Source organism: Chionomys nivalis, chromosome 2, assembly GCF_950005125.1.
Source record: "Chionomys nivalis chromosome 2, mChiNiv1.1, whole genome shotgun sequence".
NCBI classification, from domain to species: Eukaryota; Metazoa; Chordata; class Mammalia; order Rodentia; family Cricetidae; genus Chionomys; species Chionomys nivalis.
Window position 1 is genome coordinate 37,833,506 of NC_080087.1, and position 21,616 is coordinate 37,855,121.

Below are 21,616 nucleotides of genomic sequence, written 5' to 3' on the forward strand. Positions count from 1 at the left end.
TCAAATAATTTTGATATGTAGTGATTTTTATGATTTGATATAAATGAATATACTGATATTATATATAATATAATGTATGTGTGTACACATGTATGTGAACATGCACACATGGCCTGTACCATGAAGCTTATCAATCTACACTATGAAAAACTGGTAATTAGACAATTTCCCAGTCTAGGAGTATATTTGAGGAAAAACAACTTCAGTTGATATAACACTGATATATAAAATGAGACCAAGGTCCTCTGTCCAGGGACCTGTTGACGGGAAATAGGGAGCTAACTGCCCCAATGATGACATTCTACAGTATCTCCAGATGTTCCATTTTTATTGAGTAGAAGCACCTTTGAAGGACTTTCATAATGTTTATAAACCACCAAGAAAAAGTCAGAAACCAGAGATGAAAACCCTCACAACTTGGTACTCTGAGAGTGTAATAACTACCCACAAATTAACCAGATCAGTTCACCCCATTTTAGTCAGATTCAGCTAACATACAGTATGTACCTGATACTCTATGGGATTTGATTCTCATGTTTTTTATGAAGCAGCAAATTAGTTAAATACCACATGGGCTACTTTCTGACTTTTTAGTTCCTGCTTTTGAACTCACTGCACTGTGAGTTACTGACGTCTTTCTATCCCGCTCCCTACAGAGCATATGAAAAATCTCTAAATTATGTTGGAACAGGCACGTGAGTAACAAATGTCGTTTAGTACTGGATACGTGGGAAAGCTCCACTATGCTATTATGATGCTAATGCTCAGCAATAGTGTAGCTTATACTCACAGCATCCCGAACACTGACTAATTTTCAGACGCCTGCACAATGTCAGAATGCCATTCTCTCTGGCGACTGTGCACAGAGAGCAGCAATTACAAGACTCACATTCGGCTTCTGCTTCCACCTTTAATTACTTTCATAATTCCTTTCAGCAGGTGAATATAAGAGAAGCAGCCATTCCAATTTATCTCTTCAACAAAGATGTCAAATTAATCCCCAGTTCCCAAATCCTTGAGTTGCTCTTACATACAACATGATTTTTTTTTTTTTGATTAGTCCTTTCTATAGCTAAAGGTTATATGGCATTGCCATTGTAATTAAACTTCCCAACTCTACGAGACACAATGGCCATTTAATTAAAACTTTCCCTTTAAATATACACTAGATTACCTCAAGTTTCTCAGAGTTGGCAGGCCACCAAAATATATTTTGTCATCTGCTTTCAAGTCAAGACCAAAATTGTTTCCAGAAGATGAAGTGGCTACGTTCTCCTCCTGGTTAGTATCGATGTCGACGATCGATATGTTGGCTGTAATAGAGATAGGAATTTTCTATTTAATTAGTGCAAGGTCCACTATAGCTATGCTCTTGTTGACAACTGGAGATACATTCAGTCTAAAGTTTGAATAGACATTAGTGTTCTCCCAGCATGTGTATTATATATGTAAACTATTTAATGCACAACAATAGCATAAATACAATACATTATTGAAACATTCACATGGGAGCATGGAAATAATGGTTTCCACACAAAGAAGGCAATCAGTGGAGACAAAAGAAAGCAGCTTAGATGGCTATCAACAAACCACTAGACTTGGTTTCTCATGCTAAGGAAAATGAGTATTGTGTTCACAGGACTATCTAGCTAGAATTGGATAATTAGAAATGTTTCAACTTTTAGCCTCTTCCTGTGAATTTCAGTCTCTTCAGAACTACTGAGGTTTCTGTTCATTTGCAAAGTGTTACTTCCTTGTATAAAACCATGACACATACTGGTCGAGAGATGTGGATGTTTGGTTCCATGAGTCGGTGAGAACCACATCTAATGTAAAACACATTTTAGTCTGGGAGGCTGTGTCATGAATGATGTACTGTCCTTCCTCCTAATTGCTTTTCTCTTAGATCTCAAAGGATTTTCTTATGTGGAGAGGACTAGAACGTAGACCCAGAGAAGGAAGAAGAAAGAATGCACATCTCTGCTGAGACTGCATTGTTTAGAAAACAAAATGGAAATTCTTATATCATGGGTTTCCCTCATTCATTTTTAAAGGATCAGGGTAGGCTCCTACTGAGTGATATGATTCCTGGGCATGCTATATGCTTAGCTTAGACCTGCCATTCAAGTATATCATATGTTTGGGGTCCTTGATATATATTGAGACATCAGCTCATTCATGTGACAGGTTTTGCTTCTGCATCTTTGCCTGGTGGAAGATCTCAAAGAGTGTGGGTTTGGAAATTGGCATTTAAACCAATTAGTTAGAAGGGAATCTCTAAATGTTCACTGTTTACAATTCTAGTTTTTTGGATGTCCCTGGTTCAAACACACATGACGTACACTGCTTTAAACAGTATTAAACATATATCTTAATATTGGGCTGCGCATATCTTTCAGTATGCTGATGTACTGTGCAGTGCTCCAACTGAGGGGCACAGACGAGGTATTACTCATTTTTTTTAAACATGAAAGATTATTATAGTCTCCCCATTTGTCCTTATAATTGAGATTCTTTGGGAAGCAAAGAAAAATAGCAAAGTACAAAATTTCATTGTAGTCTACAGTGCTACTCAAAATCTATCTTAAATAAAATCAGTTACCATCAGCACATGAAAATACCCCCAAACCTATTAATAACTTAACCCCTCAAAACCTTAAAATCATCTATCTGTCTGTCCATCCATCCATCCATCCATCCATCCATCCATCCATCCATCCATCTATCCATCTATCCATCTATCCATCCATCCATCCATCCATCCATCCATCCATCCATCCATCCATCCATCTATCTATCTATCTATCTATCTATCTATCTATCTATCTATCTATCTATCTATCTGGGAAACAGGCACTCAGCGTATAGCTCTGACTGGCCCACAACTTGGTATTCAGATCAGACTTGTCTTGTACTCCCAGGGATCCTCCGGCCTCTCCCTCCTGAGGGCTAGGATTAAGTACATGTACCATCATACCAGGCAAAAGTCCACTTTTGTAAAAAGTGAAAAAAATAAATCAAACTAGATAAACCACCCTAAAGAAACGACTGTTCCATTAAGATCTATTTAATAATTAATATTCAAATTTTAATTAATCACACAAATTTTATATATTTAATTAATTACCTTTACACATAATTAGCTCTATATACACATTTGTCTTAGACCAGTCTGGAAGCTAAAGAGCTTCCACTCTAACAATTTGTTAAAGGATTATTATGGATTCCACATTTCTTTTGATGATGAATTCCTTTGCTCTTATTTCCTGTCAGCATTCTAGGATAAGCCAAATTCTTTTTCCTTTTTCTTTCATACAAGATTTTATGTAATCATGTCTAGGATGACCCTTAACTCTTAATCCTCTTGCCTCTAGTTCCATGTGCCACCATGCCCAGTTCTTCCTTTTTTGAGAAAATTATTTCATTTTCTTCTTTAACATTAGCCTTCTTGCAAAGATTAATTTCAGCTTTCTCTGATTATTTATCTCTGGCTCCCTTTCAGGGTCTTCATGTAACTCCTCTTTCGATATCTGTGGGCTTCTAGGTGGTGGTGCGTCATCTCAATCTGATACGTTACTCAGTTTTTCTCACCCTTAGCCATATTTGACCATTTTGACTGTGAAATGATTCCAGTTTCTTCATCTCCTCTCTAGAATTACATGACTCTCACTACATCTAATTGCCTGCCAAGTACACAGCTTCCCTAGGTTACTAACGGGACTAAAGATACCTTAAATACACTAAGTCTCGAATAGAACTGATTATTTTTTCAAAGACAAATGAAAACCCTGCTATTGTCTCTCAATTCAGCAACTCCTTCAGTATCACTGACACAATCTTGTTATCCAAGAAAAAGGGTTTATTCCAGATCTTGTTCCTCTAAGCTTGTTGGGTATAAGATACTTGATATTGTTCAACTCCATTTTTCTCTCTACATTCTCATTATTGTCTTTAATTTTCTTCTTTTACCTGACCCTCTGAAGACCTCAGTAGCAACCAAAATGGTCACAACATACTGACCAAGCTGCTCTGGAAGAAATTTCAGTGAAGCCCGGATATGATCTTGAGAAAGACTTAAATTCCTCTATGGCTAAAGCCATCTTCTGAGCTCACAGACCTATGCAGAGACTCATCCTCTATCTCAGTATAATTCAGTAATTTTCTACCATCACTTATTTGATGGAGGAAGGTCATTGGTTAATTAAAAAAGAAACTGCTTGACCCTCATAGGTTAAAACATAGGTGGGTGGAGTAAACAGAACAGAATGCTGGGAGGAAGAGGAAGTGAGCTCAGATGCCATTTCCTCTCCTCTCCAGGGCAGATGCAATGAAGCTCCGACCCAGGATGGACATAGGCTAGAATCTTCCCAGTAAGAGCACCTCAAGGTGCTACACACATTAATAGAAATGGGCCAAGCAGTGTTTAAAAGAATACAGTTTGTGTGTCGTTATTTTGGGGCATAAGCTAGCTGGCGACTGGGAGCCGGGTGGCAGGAACGCAGCCTGCAGCTCCCAGGCCGGCCCACAGCTCCTACAACACTTATTCATTTTAGTCTACCGCTGATAGTGTGTCTGCTCACATGTGTCTGGCAGAAACATTTCTATTGCAGTAGTTGAAGGATTTATGTGAGTAAAGATATTTGGGAAACACGTAATTAAATGTCTGTCCTGAACTACACAGGGTTTTTATGACCTGTAAGCACTGTGTCTCTCTTACGTGGGGATGAAGTCTAACATTGGCTTTTGTCTACCCTAAGGAGTTTCTCCAAGCACCGCCTGCTCCAAGGAGAGACTGCTTACAACCGGCACATCTAGTTCTCTAGTGGCTCCAGGGTTTGTGCAGCATTCCTCTGAAATTTCTGGCCACTCTTCCAATCTTGCTTGTGTCTCAGGGGCCCTTCCTGGAGTTGATTTCTGCATCCAGAGTTCTATTCTGAGACTATGTAATCTTATATCAACTTGACATAAACTAAAGTCACCTGAGAGGAGGATACCCCATTTGAGGAAAAAGAAATTTCCCCTGCAAGATTTGCTGTAGGCAAACCAATAGGTTATTTTCTCCATTAGTTATCAATGGGTAAATGCCCAGTTCATTTGTGGGTGGTGGTACCCCAGGATTGGAAGTCCTGGGTGCTATAGAAAAGCATTCTGAACAAGCCCGAGGAGCAAGTCAGTAAGCAGCACTCCTCCATGGCCTCGGCATCAGTTCTAGCTTCTAGGTTCTTACCTTGTTTAAATTTCTGTCCTGATTGCCTTCAATGATGTTATGGAAGAGAATGGTAAATAAATAAAACCTTTTTTTCCCCAAGCTACTTTTTGGTCATGGTATTTTTTTCTTTCAGCAATAGAAACCCTTACTGTGACAGAGTGCTACCTTACTATACACAACACTATCAGCAATTAATGATTCTTGTATCATCTGACTAAGTTTCTTGAAGGCAAATATTTGCTTCAGATTTCTGTTAGTTCTTGTACAGTACTTAGTAGATGACTGCAAAAATTTATTAAATACAGAAGATGGTATAGAGTTAAATCTAAATTTTCTTAAAATATCACATTGGCATCACCAATATTAATTAGGTCTAGTTCTATTTTCAACGTTTGGGTTTCAGATATTGGTAATGACATAGAATTATGAGATTCTAACCAAATAACAGTTGCACTATTACACCATACTGAGAACTAAGAGGCAGGGCCTTCCATCTCAGTTATTATTATATAATCTTGCTTTAATTTGCTTTCCATTGCTGTGATAAAACACTCTCACCAAAAACAATTTAGGAGAGCAAAAGGTTTCTATGACATAGAGGTTACAATTCACCCTGAGGAAAAGCTGCGGCAGTCACTTGAGACCGGAGCTTGAAGCAGAAGTCATGGAGGAATGCTACTTGCTGCTCTGCTTCCAGGCTCTCCTTTATCCACTTTTCATAAACAACCCATGCCCATCTGCCTTCAGATGGTACCATCTCCTGAGGGTGGGGCCATTATATATTAACTGGAAATTAAGAAAATGCCCCACAGATGTGCCCGCAGATAAAACTGATGGAGGCCGTTCTCGATGTGGAGTTGCATCATTTGGAGTGTCTTGAGCTGAAAACCAAGATTAGCCATCACACACACACACACACACACACACACACACACACTCACCACATCCCACTCCACCAAGTACATGTACACATGGACACGTACATGTGCACACATTCCAGCATCTATAAGTTTAAGGGTGCATTTCCCATTTTCTAACCACTGATCAAAATACTCCCTTATAAAGTCAAGTGAAATAATGTTCTACTTTAAAAAATCCCAGAACCATAGCAAATGTCATGCCATTACTTTTCAATTAATTTCTGAAACATATTTACAGTTTTTGACATTTTTTGAAGATCAAGAAATTGATAGCTGTGACATACCAACCCTATAGCTTCTAAACTAAAGGAAACATCTTGACAAAATAGAAAAGCACACAACCTTTCCAAATCTGTTATAGGATATAATTTCACAAGTTGTAAGACACTCTTATGCTTTCAAATTAAGCTCTTGGTTTCAAAAAAGAAAATGACAGAGAACCATTTGGCTCTTCAATCAGTCTTGTCTAATCCAAACCACCTATAATGTAAGCCAAAGAAATGACTGTATCAATTTTTCACAGAACTTGTGAGTAGCTTAAATTACAGGCAAGGTCCTTCTCCTGATTAGGTTCCCGGGAGCTTTGGATGGCATGATTAAGGCCCACACTGCATTCTTACTTGAAAAACTCACCTTGTTTCTGAATCCTTGACAAGGTGAACGATTTCCATTTCCCATCATTATGGTTTTGATTGCTGACAACAGAAGCCATTCCTGAGCCCAGATCATAGCTGACTTTTATGTGCCCATCACTGAGCTCCACACTCATGAAATCTTTCTATTAACAGAGTGAAAATACACCAGTGATTAGATACACGGAGAAATATATGGGGATTCATTTTTTTTATGGGACGTCTAAAAGGGCCTTATGGCTAGATCGCTGCATGTGTCACTCCGTGACAGAAGTGCATTTCAGAAAAAGAACTAGTGCTACTATTTGCAATTTTGTTTTGCTTGTGAGTATGATGTTATAGTGCAGATAGCCACAATCAAACTACTGAGACACATTCTCTCATGATGGTAGTGCAGAATGGGTTCCTTTGAAAAATGCATTACGCAAGCCAAATGTTAAGATACCTAAACAAATTTACTAAAGAAATGTGGACCCAAGAAAAATGATGCCACGGAGTATTTAGGAATACCTTTCAACTTCGGTCTCTCAAATACAGCTACCCAATTCTATCCCGGGGAAATTATCACTGGGTGCTTCTCATAAAGACCTATCCAGGTAGTGATACTTCAGAGAAAAAGTAACTAAACTGTTGGAAATTTTAATTAAAAAAGAATAAAAATAAATAAATTAATTAAAAAAAATCATCACTGAAAACATATAAGCATTTTCTGTAGCATTCTTGGCAACTATACAACCATTACAGACTCACTTGGGGTTTAACTGATAGTTTTATCAATAACTAATAGTTGTATTGGTATTCTACAAGATACAGAGCAAACCCATTTCCCATTCTCCATGTTACCAGATCTCGTGTGGCCAGATACATCAGGAGAGCACTTGATGAAAACGTCCGGAACTTGAACATGACTGTGGAGATATTGGGGTACCAGCGGATGGGGCGGCTCACCAGGGCGTAACCTTCTCCATCAAACTGAATAGTCCCTTCACTGTCTTCCACTTGGGGACTAAAAGAGACATTTCATACCAGTTGGACACATTTTGTCTGTGATCCTTCAGTGAGGCAGACTACCCCCAAGATGGAATGACAAACGCTTGTTAGATAGAAACTATCTCAAAGATGGCACATGTCCCCCTTACCTCCACCCACACTGTCCACAATCTCAGACCCCAAACCGTAATCTCTTACCTAGACTTTCATAGGCATTTTAGGCAAGCACTTAGAATAAATTTACACAATATTTAAGCACTTCTTGATGATATTTTTGAACACTGTTAGAATTTTGGATAGACTGAATCTTTTATGATACTTTCTGTCTACACAACAAATTAGAATATAGACTCCCAATCTCTAAATCCTTCTATCTATCAAGTTCTCCTGGGACAAATTAAATTCAGACAATAAAAGATGCCTGCATTTCACTTTGTGTTTTTAATTAGCGTTTGTCATTAGTCTGTGACTTTAAGAGATTATCCTGAAGTTATGGGTCCCTAACTATAGCAGTCATACACTCAGGATCTATGCTAGCCCTTGCTTAATAGATTGTAGTATATGTGGGATGAAGGATATTTTCATATAGTAAAATGATTCATAGATATGTTCAATACTGTTTTAATAACTATTGATTAAGATAAAACTTATAATAATCAAAAAAGTATTGGCTTTTCAAGTGTGAGTTTTTTTAATCTATCTATGTATCTGGGCATCTATGTACCTAACATGCACCCAACCGCCCAGCTACCTACCCTCCCCCCACACAATCCTTTATGTACTGTGGGGCGAGTTTTCAAACTTCCCCACCTGCATGTTAGTGATCATTTAAGCTCTGAAACTGGTGTGTTGTATAGTTGAGAGGGCAGAGGGGATAATGAGCAGTGTGATGGTCTGTCATAAAATAATTGCCTAAAATTTTATTTTCATGAAATCGTGGCTAATGAGATAAAAAACTATAGACTATAACACTGAGCATGTTGCGTAGGAAGAGCTGCTTCACGCTTGTGCAAGTTGACTTGCTCTTGGCTCCTTGTCAGAGAGAAAAAGAACAGTAAATATAAGATAAAGGATGCCTTTTTCCAGTATTTATAAAACGTCTTAATTTGGAAACTGAGGAACTAAATTAGCTTATTGACAGTGAGTAACTTGACTATTATTTATCCTTTCATCACGATAGAACAGTAAGTTCTGGAACATCACACTAGACATAAGAGGCTATTACAAAAGAGGCCATACATGGTCCTTGTGGTTCTCATTTACAAGGACTTTCCCTAGTATACACCATGGTATCAAGACTATCTCAGGAAAGGATTGTGGGAGCCCGCCATATCCACTTTCTATGTGTTTTGTCCCCAGACATTGTTACCTACTGATAACTTTAAAAGTGCCCTAAATAACAAAAATCTCACTACACAATTATAGATTCAAAAGAGAAATACCAGTTTATTTTTTGAGACAAAACTTATGAAATTTAAGCCCTGATGTCTTTGTGTCCCTAACCTATCTTCCTCTCAATGTGAGTTAGATATCAGGTACCCTGGGGAGTGCTGGAGAACCTCACAGAAGTCATTTAACAATTCGTGTTGGAATTTCCCAAGTGTGACATGAAAGTTTCAGTCACTTTTAGATTTCTAAATTCTTTCCAATGCTGACAACATTATGTCACTCAAACAAAAGACATTTTATGAGCAAGAGTTTCGGGCGAGAAGTGAGCTAGCATATAGGTGCAGGAAAGCTGCCTTCACTCACTTCACCACTGATATTGGTCAAAATTTTGCAGTGGGAAAAGTTAGTTCAGTTAGGTATATGCTATAATATTTTAACCTGTAACATTATATTAATCTTCTGTCCATTTTGAACATACTTCTAAAGGAAATGTGGCAACCCTATTATACCTCATAAACATAGAATACCTTAATTTGCCTTTTATTTCTGTGCTAAACCTGTGTGTCTGGTTAAGTAAGTACAGAATAAGTCTGCTGGTTTGGAGCAGCCACACCCTTTGGATGCTCATACAAAAATGAGTGTATATTGTGTCTTAGTACTTAAAAGTTTATTGTAATTTTTATGCTCAGCTAAATGCATTTTACTTGTAGCAGTTTTGTATTTTAATCCTAATGTGACATTTTATCTTGAATAAAAATAAGTTATTACCCAACTGTTATTTTAAGCATTACAACAACTGCATCCTTTCATATTATTTATCTAAAACCACAGCTTCCTAAGATGACATCCTGATGGCTCTACAGAATGTTCCCAGCCTACCTCCTATAGACTTATCCTTTATCTTTCTCACAAAATCGAGTTTTGTCCTCTAAATTGAATGATTGGTTTTTACATAAAACACAACAAAGCTTTCTCAAAGGAAACCTAGAACAATACCTAACAATACCTTGAGTTCTATAAAAATTATTGTTACAAATGTAAGGTCAAAGGGGACAGCAGTGCTTCAGGAGACCACTCAAAACTTATACAGCTACAAAATCAATGCACATTAAAGAACAATAGCAATCCTAATCAAAATAATTTCACAAAGCAAAAAGGTACTTAAATAATTCTATATTTGGGGATTTAAAAAATGTAAACAAAGAACTTTACTTTAAAAAGAAAAGACAAGGGTAGTTTGAAAGCTGAATGCAAAACGAAGGTGTCCTATTTAGTTTCTGTCCTTGACATAAGCTACAGTCATTTGGAGAGAAGTCACATCAATTGAGAAGGTATCCCCACTAGGCTGGCCTGTGGGCAAGCCTATAGATCTTTTTTTTTTCTTGGTTAATGGTTGATGTGGAAGGGCCCAATCCATTGTGGACTTTTCCTTCCTCTGGGCCCTATAAGAAAGCAGGCTGAGGAAGCCATAGAGAGTGATCCAGTAACTCTGTGACTTCAGTTCCTCCCTCTAGGTTCCTGGCCTGATTGAGTTCCCTGCCCTGCCTGAGTTCTTCCCTTGATGATAGACTGTAATGTGAACGTGTAAGCTGAGATAAACCCTCTCATCACCAAGTTACTTTTAGTGGAGTTTATCATCAGCAATAGAAATACAACTCTGACAGGAGGGTCAATACTACTCAGAGGTGGAGCTTAGTCAAAAAGCATTATGGTAGAAAAATGGGTAGTCAGCACTACCTTCTACTACGTGTGAAACATTATTGAGGTTTACCTCAGGGTGGTGGGCTGCTTCCTTCACAAAGCGAATTCCCAAAGTTATACTTTATTTTTCTCCAATTTTTTATTGATTTTTATTGAGCTCTACATTTTTCTCTGCTCCCCTCCCGGACTCTCTCCTCCCCTTCAAGCCTCTCCTAAGGCCCCCATGCTCCCAGTTTACTCAGGAGAGCTGGTCTTTTTCTACTTCCCATGTGGATTAGATCTAATATACTTTATACCCCGTCCAAAGGGATTTTTTAAAACTGTACTTCATAATTTAACTATCTTATTAATCTTTTCTCCCTTCTGTGTGGTAGATACATCTTTTGATGACTGAGTTTGAACTGAACTGAACTCAGAAGGTTGGAAGTATAACTTCCCTAGATAATACAATACATATTGAAGGTTTTTTTTACACAGTTGCTAATGTGGTAGTCTTATAACTATGACTGACAGAATAATGATCTGATGTTTTAGGATAATCAGGTACCTTTGACCTGTGGTCTATGGGCTACATGTATTCCAAGATAGCTATGGATGTGACACTGTACATTTGTGATAACAATATCATACCGCAATGTCAACTAGTTGGATAGTCCTGCAAGATTTCCTTTTGCTACTGTTGTTAATAATCTAAAAATTCCAGTTAGAAAACTAGCAAGGAAACGTTTGGGGCAAATCTGGACCTTGTGAGTCTCAGGCTGGTGTTGAATTAATAATCTTCCAACCTCTGCATTCTTGGTGCTTGGATTACAGGCATGTGCCATCAAACTTTGCATTGCATCCCATGGCTTTGGTTGAACTAAAGAATTTTATTGACAGCTTTGCATATTCTGTGTCAAAATGTTCTGGATAAAACCATCTTAAGCATGTCAGACTTAACGCCCTGTCTTAACGCCATGTTGATAAGGTTATGGTACCAGAAGGACATTAAAACTTTCAGAGGTATTTTAGAGACTCTTCCTGAAAAGAAGAGCTATTTAGAATAAAATGTACAATGTGCTTTGCTGTGTTAATGGGGTTTGAGGTTTTGGAATGCCCATGCACACTTTAAGTAGAATTAAAAACACAAACTGCTTGCTACCTCTGAATTCTTGTGTATTTTTACATTAATATTTCAGGTATTTAATGTACTCTTTAGAGTTTTAATATAGTTTAATCATTTTTAGACTCAAATGACTAGGGGGTTCTTTATTTTCATGTTGAGAAATTCCTTCCTTTTAGGTTATTATTTTTATACTCTCTGCTCAGGTTCACATAAAACTATTTATTTCCTACACATGCATTTTATGCTAGATATACTTTAAAAGCCTGTTTGCTTTGGACTCTTTCTTACATTTAATGCTCTGCGTTATGGTACTTTTTCCTGGACTGAGCACCAGTTTTATCCCCCACCCCCTACCTTAAGACGCATCTCAAAGTCCTTCAGTTACCCCTTAAAGCACTTGCAGGATCAGATGTCAATTCTGAAGGTACTATAGGAAAAGCAATGCAAGCTCGGTTTCTACATGTATGCTTAATCAGTTTGGGGAGTACACTCCTTATAAAATAGTAATTATGACCAGAGGTCATTAATAGATAAGCAAACTCTCCTGGCTATGAAGAGACACTGGCATAATTGACTGGGGTTCAAATCGCTCATCTGTGCAGATTTTATAAAAAACACATGGCCATGTTGATGTGGTGAAGGGCACTTTCAAGGTCCTTGGAAAATGCCCCCAAAGGCTGGGCCAGGACTAGACATTTCCCCCACTTTTGGTAAATCCACAGTAAGCACAATGAACCCTGCTGTGCACCATGATAGATGGATACGCAGTGAAATACAACCTGCGTGTTGCACAGAACAGACCGTCTCATCTAAACCCACCTGACAGTGCAGCCCTTGCAGTCCCCTTCTTTCTCACGGAAGTTCCATAGACCTATAGGTTTGTTGTCAAAGTATGTTTCTCCCATGCAGCCGGTGAATGTAATCACACGCACAGCGTCGGCCTTCTGCAGGGAGACAGGGGGTATTTGTTAGAGTTAATGATTTTCCCAGTTGCAATAGTTGTGACTTCTTAGCAACAGAAGGCAGAAGAGCTCTTAGCTGTTGCGTATGACAATCTTGGCAGTCTTCTTAGGGTATATTATGTCATCACAGCTACTACAAGATAGGCCATAAAGGGAAAAGCCCAGATATTTCATCAGTGGGTCCTATCATCCTAAAATGGAACTGAATTTACATGTATTATCTCCATTAGTAAAAGCAATTGTCCTTTTGTATCCTTTAGTGTTTTATTGCAAACCCATCCAAAATGTACAGTCCTTAGATTCTGAAGTCTCTTATATAAAAATGGTGTGGTATTTGTACATAACATACACACATCCTTCCATATACTTCTAATGATCTTTAGAACAAATAATAAACCCAAAGCAACATAATATAAATTCTGTGTAATTAGCTCTCACGCTACATTATTTACAAACTGGCAAGAAAACATCTGTATATTTTCAATGTAGGTGCAATTTTATTTTTCAAACATTTTCCATTCTTAATTTATGAAGTCCGAGGATGGAAAACCCATGTATAGTTGTGGCAGAACTAAATGATTTCCAGCTTCTAACCTTAGGCTAACTATTGAGCTTTTCTGCAGGTGCCTGTCATATGGGATCATTGTGAGAATTAGATTATTTCTACTCCTAAAACCAATGCCCAGTACAGACAAGGGTGTGTTAAGAACTAGTACATGCTGGGTTGAGTCCAGTCAAAGAGAGGGAGGAGGAATTATATGAGCAAAGGGTTCAAGATCGTGATGAGAAAACACACAGAGACAGCTGATCTGAGCTAGTGGGAGTTTACTGACTCTGGACTGAGAGCTGGGAACCTCAATAGAATTGAACAAGGCCCTCTGAATGTGGGTGACAGTTTTGTGGCTTGGGAGATCTGTGGGACTAATGGCAGTGGGATTTATCCCTAGTACATGAACTGGTTTTTTGGAGCCCATTCCCTGTGGAGGGATACCTTGCTCAGCTGCGATACAGGGGAGAGGAGCTAGGTCCTTCCTCAATTTGATATTTCAGACCTCATAGACACCTAATGGGAGACCTTAACCTTTCTGAGGAGTGGATGGGAGGGGAAAGATGGTGGGGAGTGAGAGGAAGGGAGGAACAGAGAATTGTGGTTGCTATGTAAAATGTAAAAAGAAACTTTTAAATAAAATTTTTTTAAAAAAAGATGTAGTGTATGGATATTGTTTACTTTGGGTAAATCCGGCCTACAACATATTAAGATGTTTTTCCCTTGAGGTCATGAGGGAATTCACACAGAGTTCTCAATGATGAAAGAGAGATCATATGCATAAATTAACCTGCAACAGTGCTTTTAACTTTCTTGATACTGCGACCCTTTAATACAATCCCACACATTGTGGTGACCCCCAACCATAAAATTATTTTCATTGCTATTTTTAACTGTAATTTTTCTACTGCTATGACTCAGAGTATAAACAGCTATGTTTTCTGATGATCTTAGGCAACCCCACAGGTAGAGAACTGCTGATAGGGTTTTCATTCCTAGCCCTGGTAGGCCTCCATCTCAAGAGAATGAGGAGAAAGGCAGCAGGTTTGTAAGAAAGGACCATATGCATCCATAAAGGTTCTGATTGCTGCTGTCCCCAGCACAAAGTCTGGGGTCTAAGAGGGCCTCTGCTCAACATCAGTTCTAGTGTCATTGTCATAGAGGCAGGTCTTCAGCTTGGTGAACACTACATTCATAAAGGAGAAAAAAGACCAGCTCCAAGATAGAAAGCCTTGTTTAAATACCTCTTGTCTCAGCCCTGACTTACTACAAATAAGGGCATAGTCTGTTCTCTATATCAGAAACTGTGCCAAAGCTAACTGTGATGGGTAATCTCATTGCCAACTTCAAAGGATTTAGAACCATCAAAGAAACACAGTTCTGAGTTTGTTTGAAGGTTTACCTGAACAGAGAAGACCCACCCCAAATATGGGCAGCAACATCCTATACCCTGGTATCCTTCCAACTTGACACAAGCTAGAGTTATACGGGAATAAGAACCCCAGTTAAGAAAATGCCTCCATCAGATTGCTTCCAGGCAAGTTTTCAGGGCATTTTCTTGACTAATGACTGATATGAATAGGCTCAATCACTGGGGTTGTGCTAACGCTGGGCAGGTGGTCCTGGGCTGTATAAGAAAACAGGCTGGGGAACAACCCATAAAGCAGCAATCCTCCATGGACTCTGCTTTAGTTTTGGCTTGTAGGTTCCTTTCTTATTTGGGTCCTTGTCTTGACTTTCCTCAGTGATGAAATATGATGACGACATACAAACTAAACAAACTCATTCTCCCCCAAGTTACTTTTGGTTATGGTCTTTATTGTAACATCAGAAAACAAACTAGGAAACGTATGTTCCTAAACTGAATAAAAAGAAAAAAAGTAAAAAAGAAAGCACATTGAGCACCAGCTTCCTCCTCGCTCTGTGATCTGACTGTGGTGATTGTGAGAAACCCCCTTACACCTCTGCGACCATGCCTTCCTCTCCTTTTCAGGATGGGTCATAATCATACCCCAGTTTATGAGTCAAAATAAACTCTCCCTTTCTTAATTTTGCTTTGTCATGTATTTGGTCACAGCAACCAGAAGAATAATGGATATTTGAGTCTACCTGCATCTCAATTATCCACTAAAAATAGTTGATTAGGATGATTCAGAAAAACTATGAGAAGGTGGTCATGAGAAACTGAGGTATTCTGGTTACAGTTTTAGTTCTAACATTAACAATATGCATCTCTTCCTATTGCTGTGGCCAGGGCCACAGATGTTAATGAGAGAGGTCCTTGGAATGCTGTCAACACCTGGAGCCTCTTGTTGACTAGACATGGACCATCCTGCTGTGGCTTCTACTTGCCTTCTCAGGCTTCCTCCATCCTGAGATGCTGCACTTGAGAAATCATCCTGCTCATTTGTGTTCTAAGCAGTAAGATCACTGAGTGAGTACTTGTGGTTTTGGTTCATAGTTTGGGTGTTGGGGGGACTGGGAACTCTTGGTCCAAATGGTTTCTTAAGGTTTTCTATAGATGTCCTTTGTCTATATGCCTTTCTTATCCTTAGACCAAATTTGGCCAGATAGCCGAATTCTATCCTTAGGTTGTCCTTAGTTCTTGCACTAGTGACACCTGGATAATAAAAAAAATGAGTTTGGGCCTGGGGATGTGGCTCAGTTGGTAATGTACCTGCCACACAGACATGAGAACCTGAGTTTGGATCTACAGCACCTACACAAAAGTTAGGCAGAACTGTATACTGTAACCTAAGTCCTGATAGAGATGGAGAAGGTGGAGAGCCATATTGGAAAATACCCAATAGCCACCTTTGGTTTGTATACATATATACATGCATGTGTGTACATAAAACATACTCATATACATAAACACATTTTATAAATTTTCATATATTTTAAACACATGGTCTCACTTTTCACTGTGCCAGTGAAGCATGGAGATTAGGGGTGGTGGCTTCTTACTCCATGTTCAAATCTAATCTCTTTCACTAATGACTGGGTAACATGGTCAAGACATTCAAGTTCTCTCTTCTTCAGTCTCCTTAATTATGAAATAAGGATGACTTTAGTATCTACCCTGCTGTGATCTGAATGTCTATCTCCTTCCCAAATTCTCATAGTGAACATGTTACCCTCAAGCCAGGCATGGTGGTGTTTGCCTTTAATCCCAGAACATGGGAGTTAGAGACAGGGGGAACTCTTTGAGTCTCAGGCTAGCCTGGTCTATGTAGTGAGTTCCAGGATAGCCAGGGCTGTGTAGAGAGTTCCTGTTTCAAAAAACAAACAAATGAATAGAAAACCTTACAGGAAAGGTGTGGGAGTTTGGAAAGTGGTTAGACTATGAGGGCAGGGCCTCCATGAATGGGGATGAGTGACCTTGCACAAAAGGCCCAAGGAAATTCATTTACCCCTTCTCATATGGAGCACATTACACAACGGAGGCTTACATGCCGAAGTGCCGAACAAGCTCACATTGAATACCTGCCTATTGGTACTTTGATCCTGGACCTCTCAGTTTCTAGAGCAGTGAGAAAGTTGTTCATTGCTTCCAGACTGCTTGGTTCTGATAGTTAGTTACAACAGTCAAAATCTCATTTTTTTATGCTCTGAATAGTAAATAAATCACATAAATTGATTAGAATACAACTTAGCACATAGGATCATAACAAGTTATCAAAGTTTCTTAGTGTATCTATTAACATATTCTTACCGCTCTTTTGTAGTAACGAACCCTGAAGCCCAAAGAGTTAAGTATCTTACCTATGGACACGTTGTATAGGCAGTATAGAGAAATAAATGAAACAGAGATATAATTTCAAAATTCATGACCTTGTGCTACTATGTATTGCCCTAATTTTTCTTTGAGGGGGAAGAAAAAGTTGTCAGTGTGACTACATATTACTACATACTGTGTATATTCATAAGTAGCTCTATGGAGAGAGGATGGTTTTAGCATGCAGCTGTGGAATCAACTCCCATATTTTAGAGTCACATCTTTTGCACAAAGTAGACAAATTAGCTTCACGCTCTCTGAAAGTTGAGCTCTCAAGAATGTGGGGTCACCCTGCCTTTTTACACTCTCTGGCTAATCTCAGCCCAGGGTGATTTTGACAAGCCCAGGATTATCCATTATATTCGGTTGTGTTCCTGCATCTCACCCACAGGTCGATTTCCAACACCTAATTCCGTCTAATCAACATAAGCTTCTTTCAGATGCGAGCACTTTGCAATTTGAAATGCACAAGGACCTGCCACGGAGCAATTATGAATATTAAGTGTATTGCTCTGAAGGATGAGGAGAGGAGCAACTCAGAAACTTTTTAAAGACGATCATGATCTGAAAGTGCATGGCCCCTACAATATTTCCTGAAGGTTCATAAATCTTTTAATTAGATGTGTGAGCTTTATAGCACTTCACTTTTATAAATCATAAATTGATCGCCAAAATGATGTATATTTAAGAAACACTTTGCTTTTCAAGTGACTGAAAAAAGAGAATGCCCAAAATGGATGCCACAGTTAAGTAATAAACCACTATTGAAGGTTTAGAAATATGGCACTTCCAGATTTGAATGTTCACAAGTCAAAGATGGAAGTTCTGCTGGGTGTTATGACACATGCCTGTCATCATAACAGCTGGGAAGCTGAAACAGGAGGATTACAAGTTCCAAGCAGGCCTTGGCTACCCTGTAAGACCATTCCTCAAAAGAAATAAAATAAAATAAAATAAAGCAGATCAAAGAGAAATAAAACATCAAAACGGAAAGTTCTTTAAATGGATGGTTTCAGAAACACAAGTTTAGAAAACATGGGCCGCTGTTTTCAGCGTTCTCCACACCTTCTCTTAGTTATCTGTAAAGAAGAAGGAAAGGATGGGGAAAAGCTCATTACCTTTATTTTCCCTGTCAGACCGCCAACAAACAGCATTGCATTTGCATCCACATCCAGAATTGTGTACCCTGGAGGGGACACTGAGTGGTAGGTGCTGGGTACAATACTGGCTTTGGGCCCATCTAGAGCTCTCACAGAAATGGAACCATTTCTCCCCGTTCTTCAAGCATACATGTGTGTTGAAATAAAAGGGAAGAAAATACAGAAAATGAAATATGAATCATGTTCTATCACCTGCAGATTTCAGAGACATAAAATAGACAAAGTCATCTTGGAAAACTTCAGAGCACTGTGTGTTTAGGTCCAAGCGAAGTCAGCACTTCGCAAGCCACTTCCAGATTTGATCTTTGCTAAGCACTTACCATCACATTCAAATAAGGAAGGAATAACATAACCCGGTTCTGTATATAGCCATTGATAAGAAAGGACAGCAGCAATTAGATGATGGAATTATTATAGATCAAGAAGAGAGCATTTCCCTGTTGCTTAAAGTAATAATTTGCTGCTTTATAAGATATGAAACTTAAACAAATTCTCTAACTTCATTTAGTATTTTGTCAAATTTAATTCAGCAAGTGGAGTCCTAATGAGCCATCCTTCTTCAGAACAAGCTGCATAATTTTGCCTAAAATTCTTTATAATGGATCTTAATTTGTTGGAGTAGTCTTCCCAGAACTGTAGGTCTCATTGTTTGTCACATCATCTTAATGTATAGAGCAAGTAACTAGTCTGCTGAGTTGTGCATACAAATTTGTAGAAGTACACTTTTAAATTTAGTTAAAAAAACTTTGAAAGCTATTATCATTTTATTCCATTTTCTTTTTTAAGTGATTGATTTCTATGAGTTGTTAAATATGAAAATCTGGTCTCTTCTGAGACAAGCAGTCATAACAAAACTTCCCTAAGCCCTTCTCCCTTCTGTCTCATTTTGGTAAACTCTCTCTTGGAGGAGGCAGAGCTAAGTGGAACATGTGGGAACAAAGAATGGATTTGATCAAAGAGAGTTCTTGAAAAGAATGAATCTCTTCTGATAGAACTCTACTTTGTGAGAATAAATGTCCTTAAACTGAGCAAAGTACTCAATCACCCCAACACTCACATGGGGGTGAGCACAGCTTTATCCTTTTCCTTCCCACCCCCATTTAAAATAGCATGGATGAACCTCACTCATTGGATATGGGACCCCGTATGTTGACATAGGATAGGTCTGGGGTTGCAGTTATGACATAGACTAGAAGGGAAATTGAGTATACAATGATAACAGTGAAGATTTATTATGCTCTTTTTTATGTTTAAAAAGAACATGTAGCTGTATTTTTTTTTCTTTTCAGGTGAGGTAAGATGTCTGAGATAGCTTTTCTCTCCCCATTCCTGTTCTTAGTAGAAAACAGATTAAGGAGTTAGAATAGATATAGATTCTCTGGTTTATACCTTGAAAGCAGGTCTTTACCTAACAGGATGACAAATGCATTTTCTCACACATTTATGCACATAGCATATAACCTTTCCACAAACATGGATACTTACACACAGATATGTTATTGAAATTGCAGCAGATTTTTTCTCATAAACTAGGAATTTACTTCAAAACTTTGCCATCCAGTTATCTTAGTCTTTATTGAGAAGTTACCTTGAGGCTTCAATACGGTACCAATATGAGTCATCAATGGTCAAATCTGGATACTCTACACGGCCAACTCCAGATCCAACATCCCAGAGAAAGCTGACTTTGCCTTTACGCATTTCTATAGCAAGAAAGTCAATCTAGATCAAAGAGATATGGAAATGACATGCCTTAGAACAAACAAAGCACTCTGAAAGAGGATGTTTGGGTAGTGCTTTCCAATGACAGCTAAAATGATTGGATTGAGAATTCTTCCTAGTTAGACACAAGGTATTGTCTTTTCTCAGAGGTAGCTGTGATAATTTCTAACAAAAGGCGAGACAGGCTCCCTCATGTGAATAGCAAATGCTTACTTAGGACACAACCAGTGTGTCTAAACACCTTATCTGCCTTGGAAGATTTGCATACATGAGAAGATAGGTTAACTTTGGTGGGTGAGTGTTTGCAGGAACAACTTAAGTAAATTCAGCTTGAGTCATAGATTCAACGCATTGCAAGAGTTTGCCTTGGAGGGAAGAGGCAGGAAGGGGAGCAGAGAAAAATGTAGAGCTCAATAAAAATTAATTTAAAAAGGAGTTTGCCTTGGTTAGAATTTATGTACAAGTTGTTATTTGCACTTCATTAACCAAAAGGTTATTATTACTTCTAAATTTGAGAATAGGAAAAAAATCTTTTATTCTCATCATTTTTTCATTAAATTGATAGATCTGAAAATATAATGCAAAATAAATATTGGTACACTGACACATAAAAAGAAATGTTCCCGGAAGTGGTAAAGAATTATCACCTGTTCATCTTTCTAACTTAAATGACAGCGCAAACATTTGTCAGCTAAGATTCTGAGATTTCAGACCTGAAAGGCTATATTAGACACTCTAGGGGACCAGTTGCTAGATTCAACTTATTTTCCCCATTTATTAACTTCTTACCTCTACACATACACAGTAGCTTTAAAAAGAGTTTAATATTAGACTTACAAATTTGGCGCTTCCAAGATAAAAAAGGAGGTTGTCCGCAACAGTAGTCTTGACATTGACAACAATGTTATTGTAACTTCCTTTCTTGATTTCTGGTTTGTATGTTCGAATACAGTCACCTCCTGAAGACACAGACACTTTGATCTTCAAGAAAAACAAGACACAAAATCCTGTGAAACTCTATGACTAAATCTCTTTGTAAGTTTGAAGTTCATCCCAAACCACGGCAAAACCATCATTACTCTTTTCTTTGAAGTAATTTTCCAGTCACCAAATAGAATCATCAAATGTCCATATGCAGATATCATTATGTAGATTAGGGAGGGCACAGATAATTGGTTCTTCACTAGCATTTTTCCAATGATTTGCTCATGATTCTTTCTATTGCTTGTTAGGGTGCCATTATTTTTGAAGCATGAAGCTAACCAGTTCTTACCTTTATTCCATTCTTTAAGACACTTCCAAAGGGGGCTTTATGCAGAACAAATGGAAATGATCTTCATTGAAGTTATTTCATAAAGATTTTTAATTAAAATTTCAGTGATTTGGGTATCACTTAAAAACGAACCCAGATTTTATTCAGTCTTCAAGAGGGCACTGCCAGCCCACCCATGCTCTTACAGTTCAAAGAGGCCAAGAAGAGTTAGTTCTAGATCTTCTAACA

At 38.3% G+C, this 21,616-nt stretch overlaps 1 protein-coding gene across 2 annotated transcripts in view; it reads right to left on the reverse strand.

Annotated features, from left to right (window-relative positions):
* Lama2 (laminin subunit alpha 2) overlaps window positions 1-21,616 on the reverse strand; it is a 603,732-nt gene that overhangs the window by 39,860 nt on the left and 542,256 nt on the right. For both annotated transcript variants that reach the window (XM_057755686.1, XM_057755676.1), the window contains exons 45-51: window positions 20,953-21,096; window positions 19,982-20,115; window positions 18,352-18,511; window positions 12,766-12,890; window positions 7,605-7,767; window positions 6,763-6,907; window positions 1,175-1,313 (exon numbers count right to left, since the gene is read on the reverse strand). In XM_057755686.1, the coding sequence (XP_057611669.1) occupies window positions 1,175-1,313; window positions 6,763-6,907; window positions 7,605-7,767; window positions 12,766-12,890; window positions 18,352-18,511; window positions 19,982-20,115; window positions 20,953-21,096 (1,010 nt within the window). The remainder of the gene's footprint in view (window positions 1-1,174; window positions 1,314-6,762; window positions 6,908-7,604; window positions 7,768-12,765; window positions 12,891-18,351; window positions 18,512-19,981; window positions 20,116-20,952; window positions 21,097-21,616) is intronic.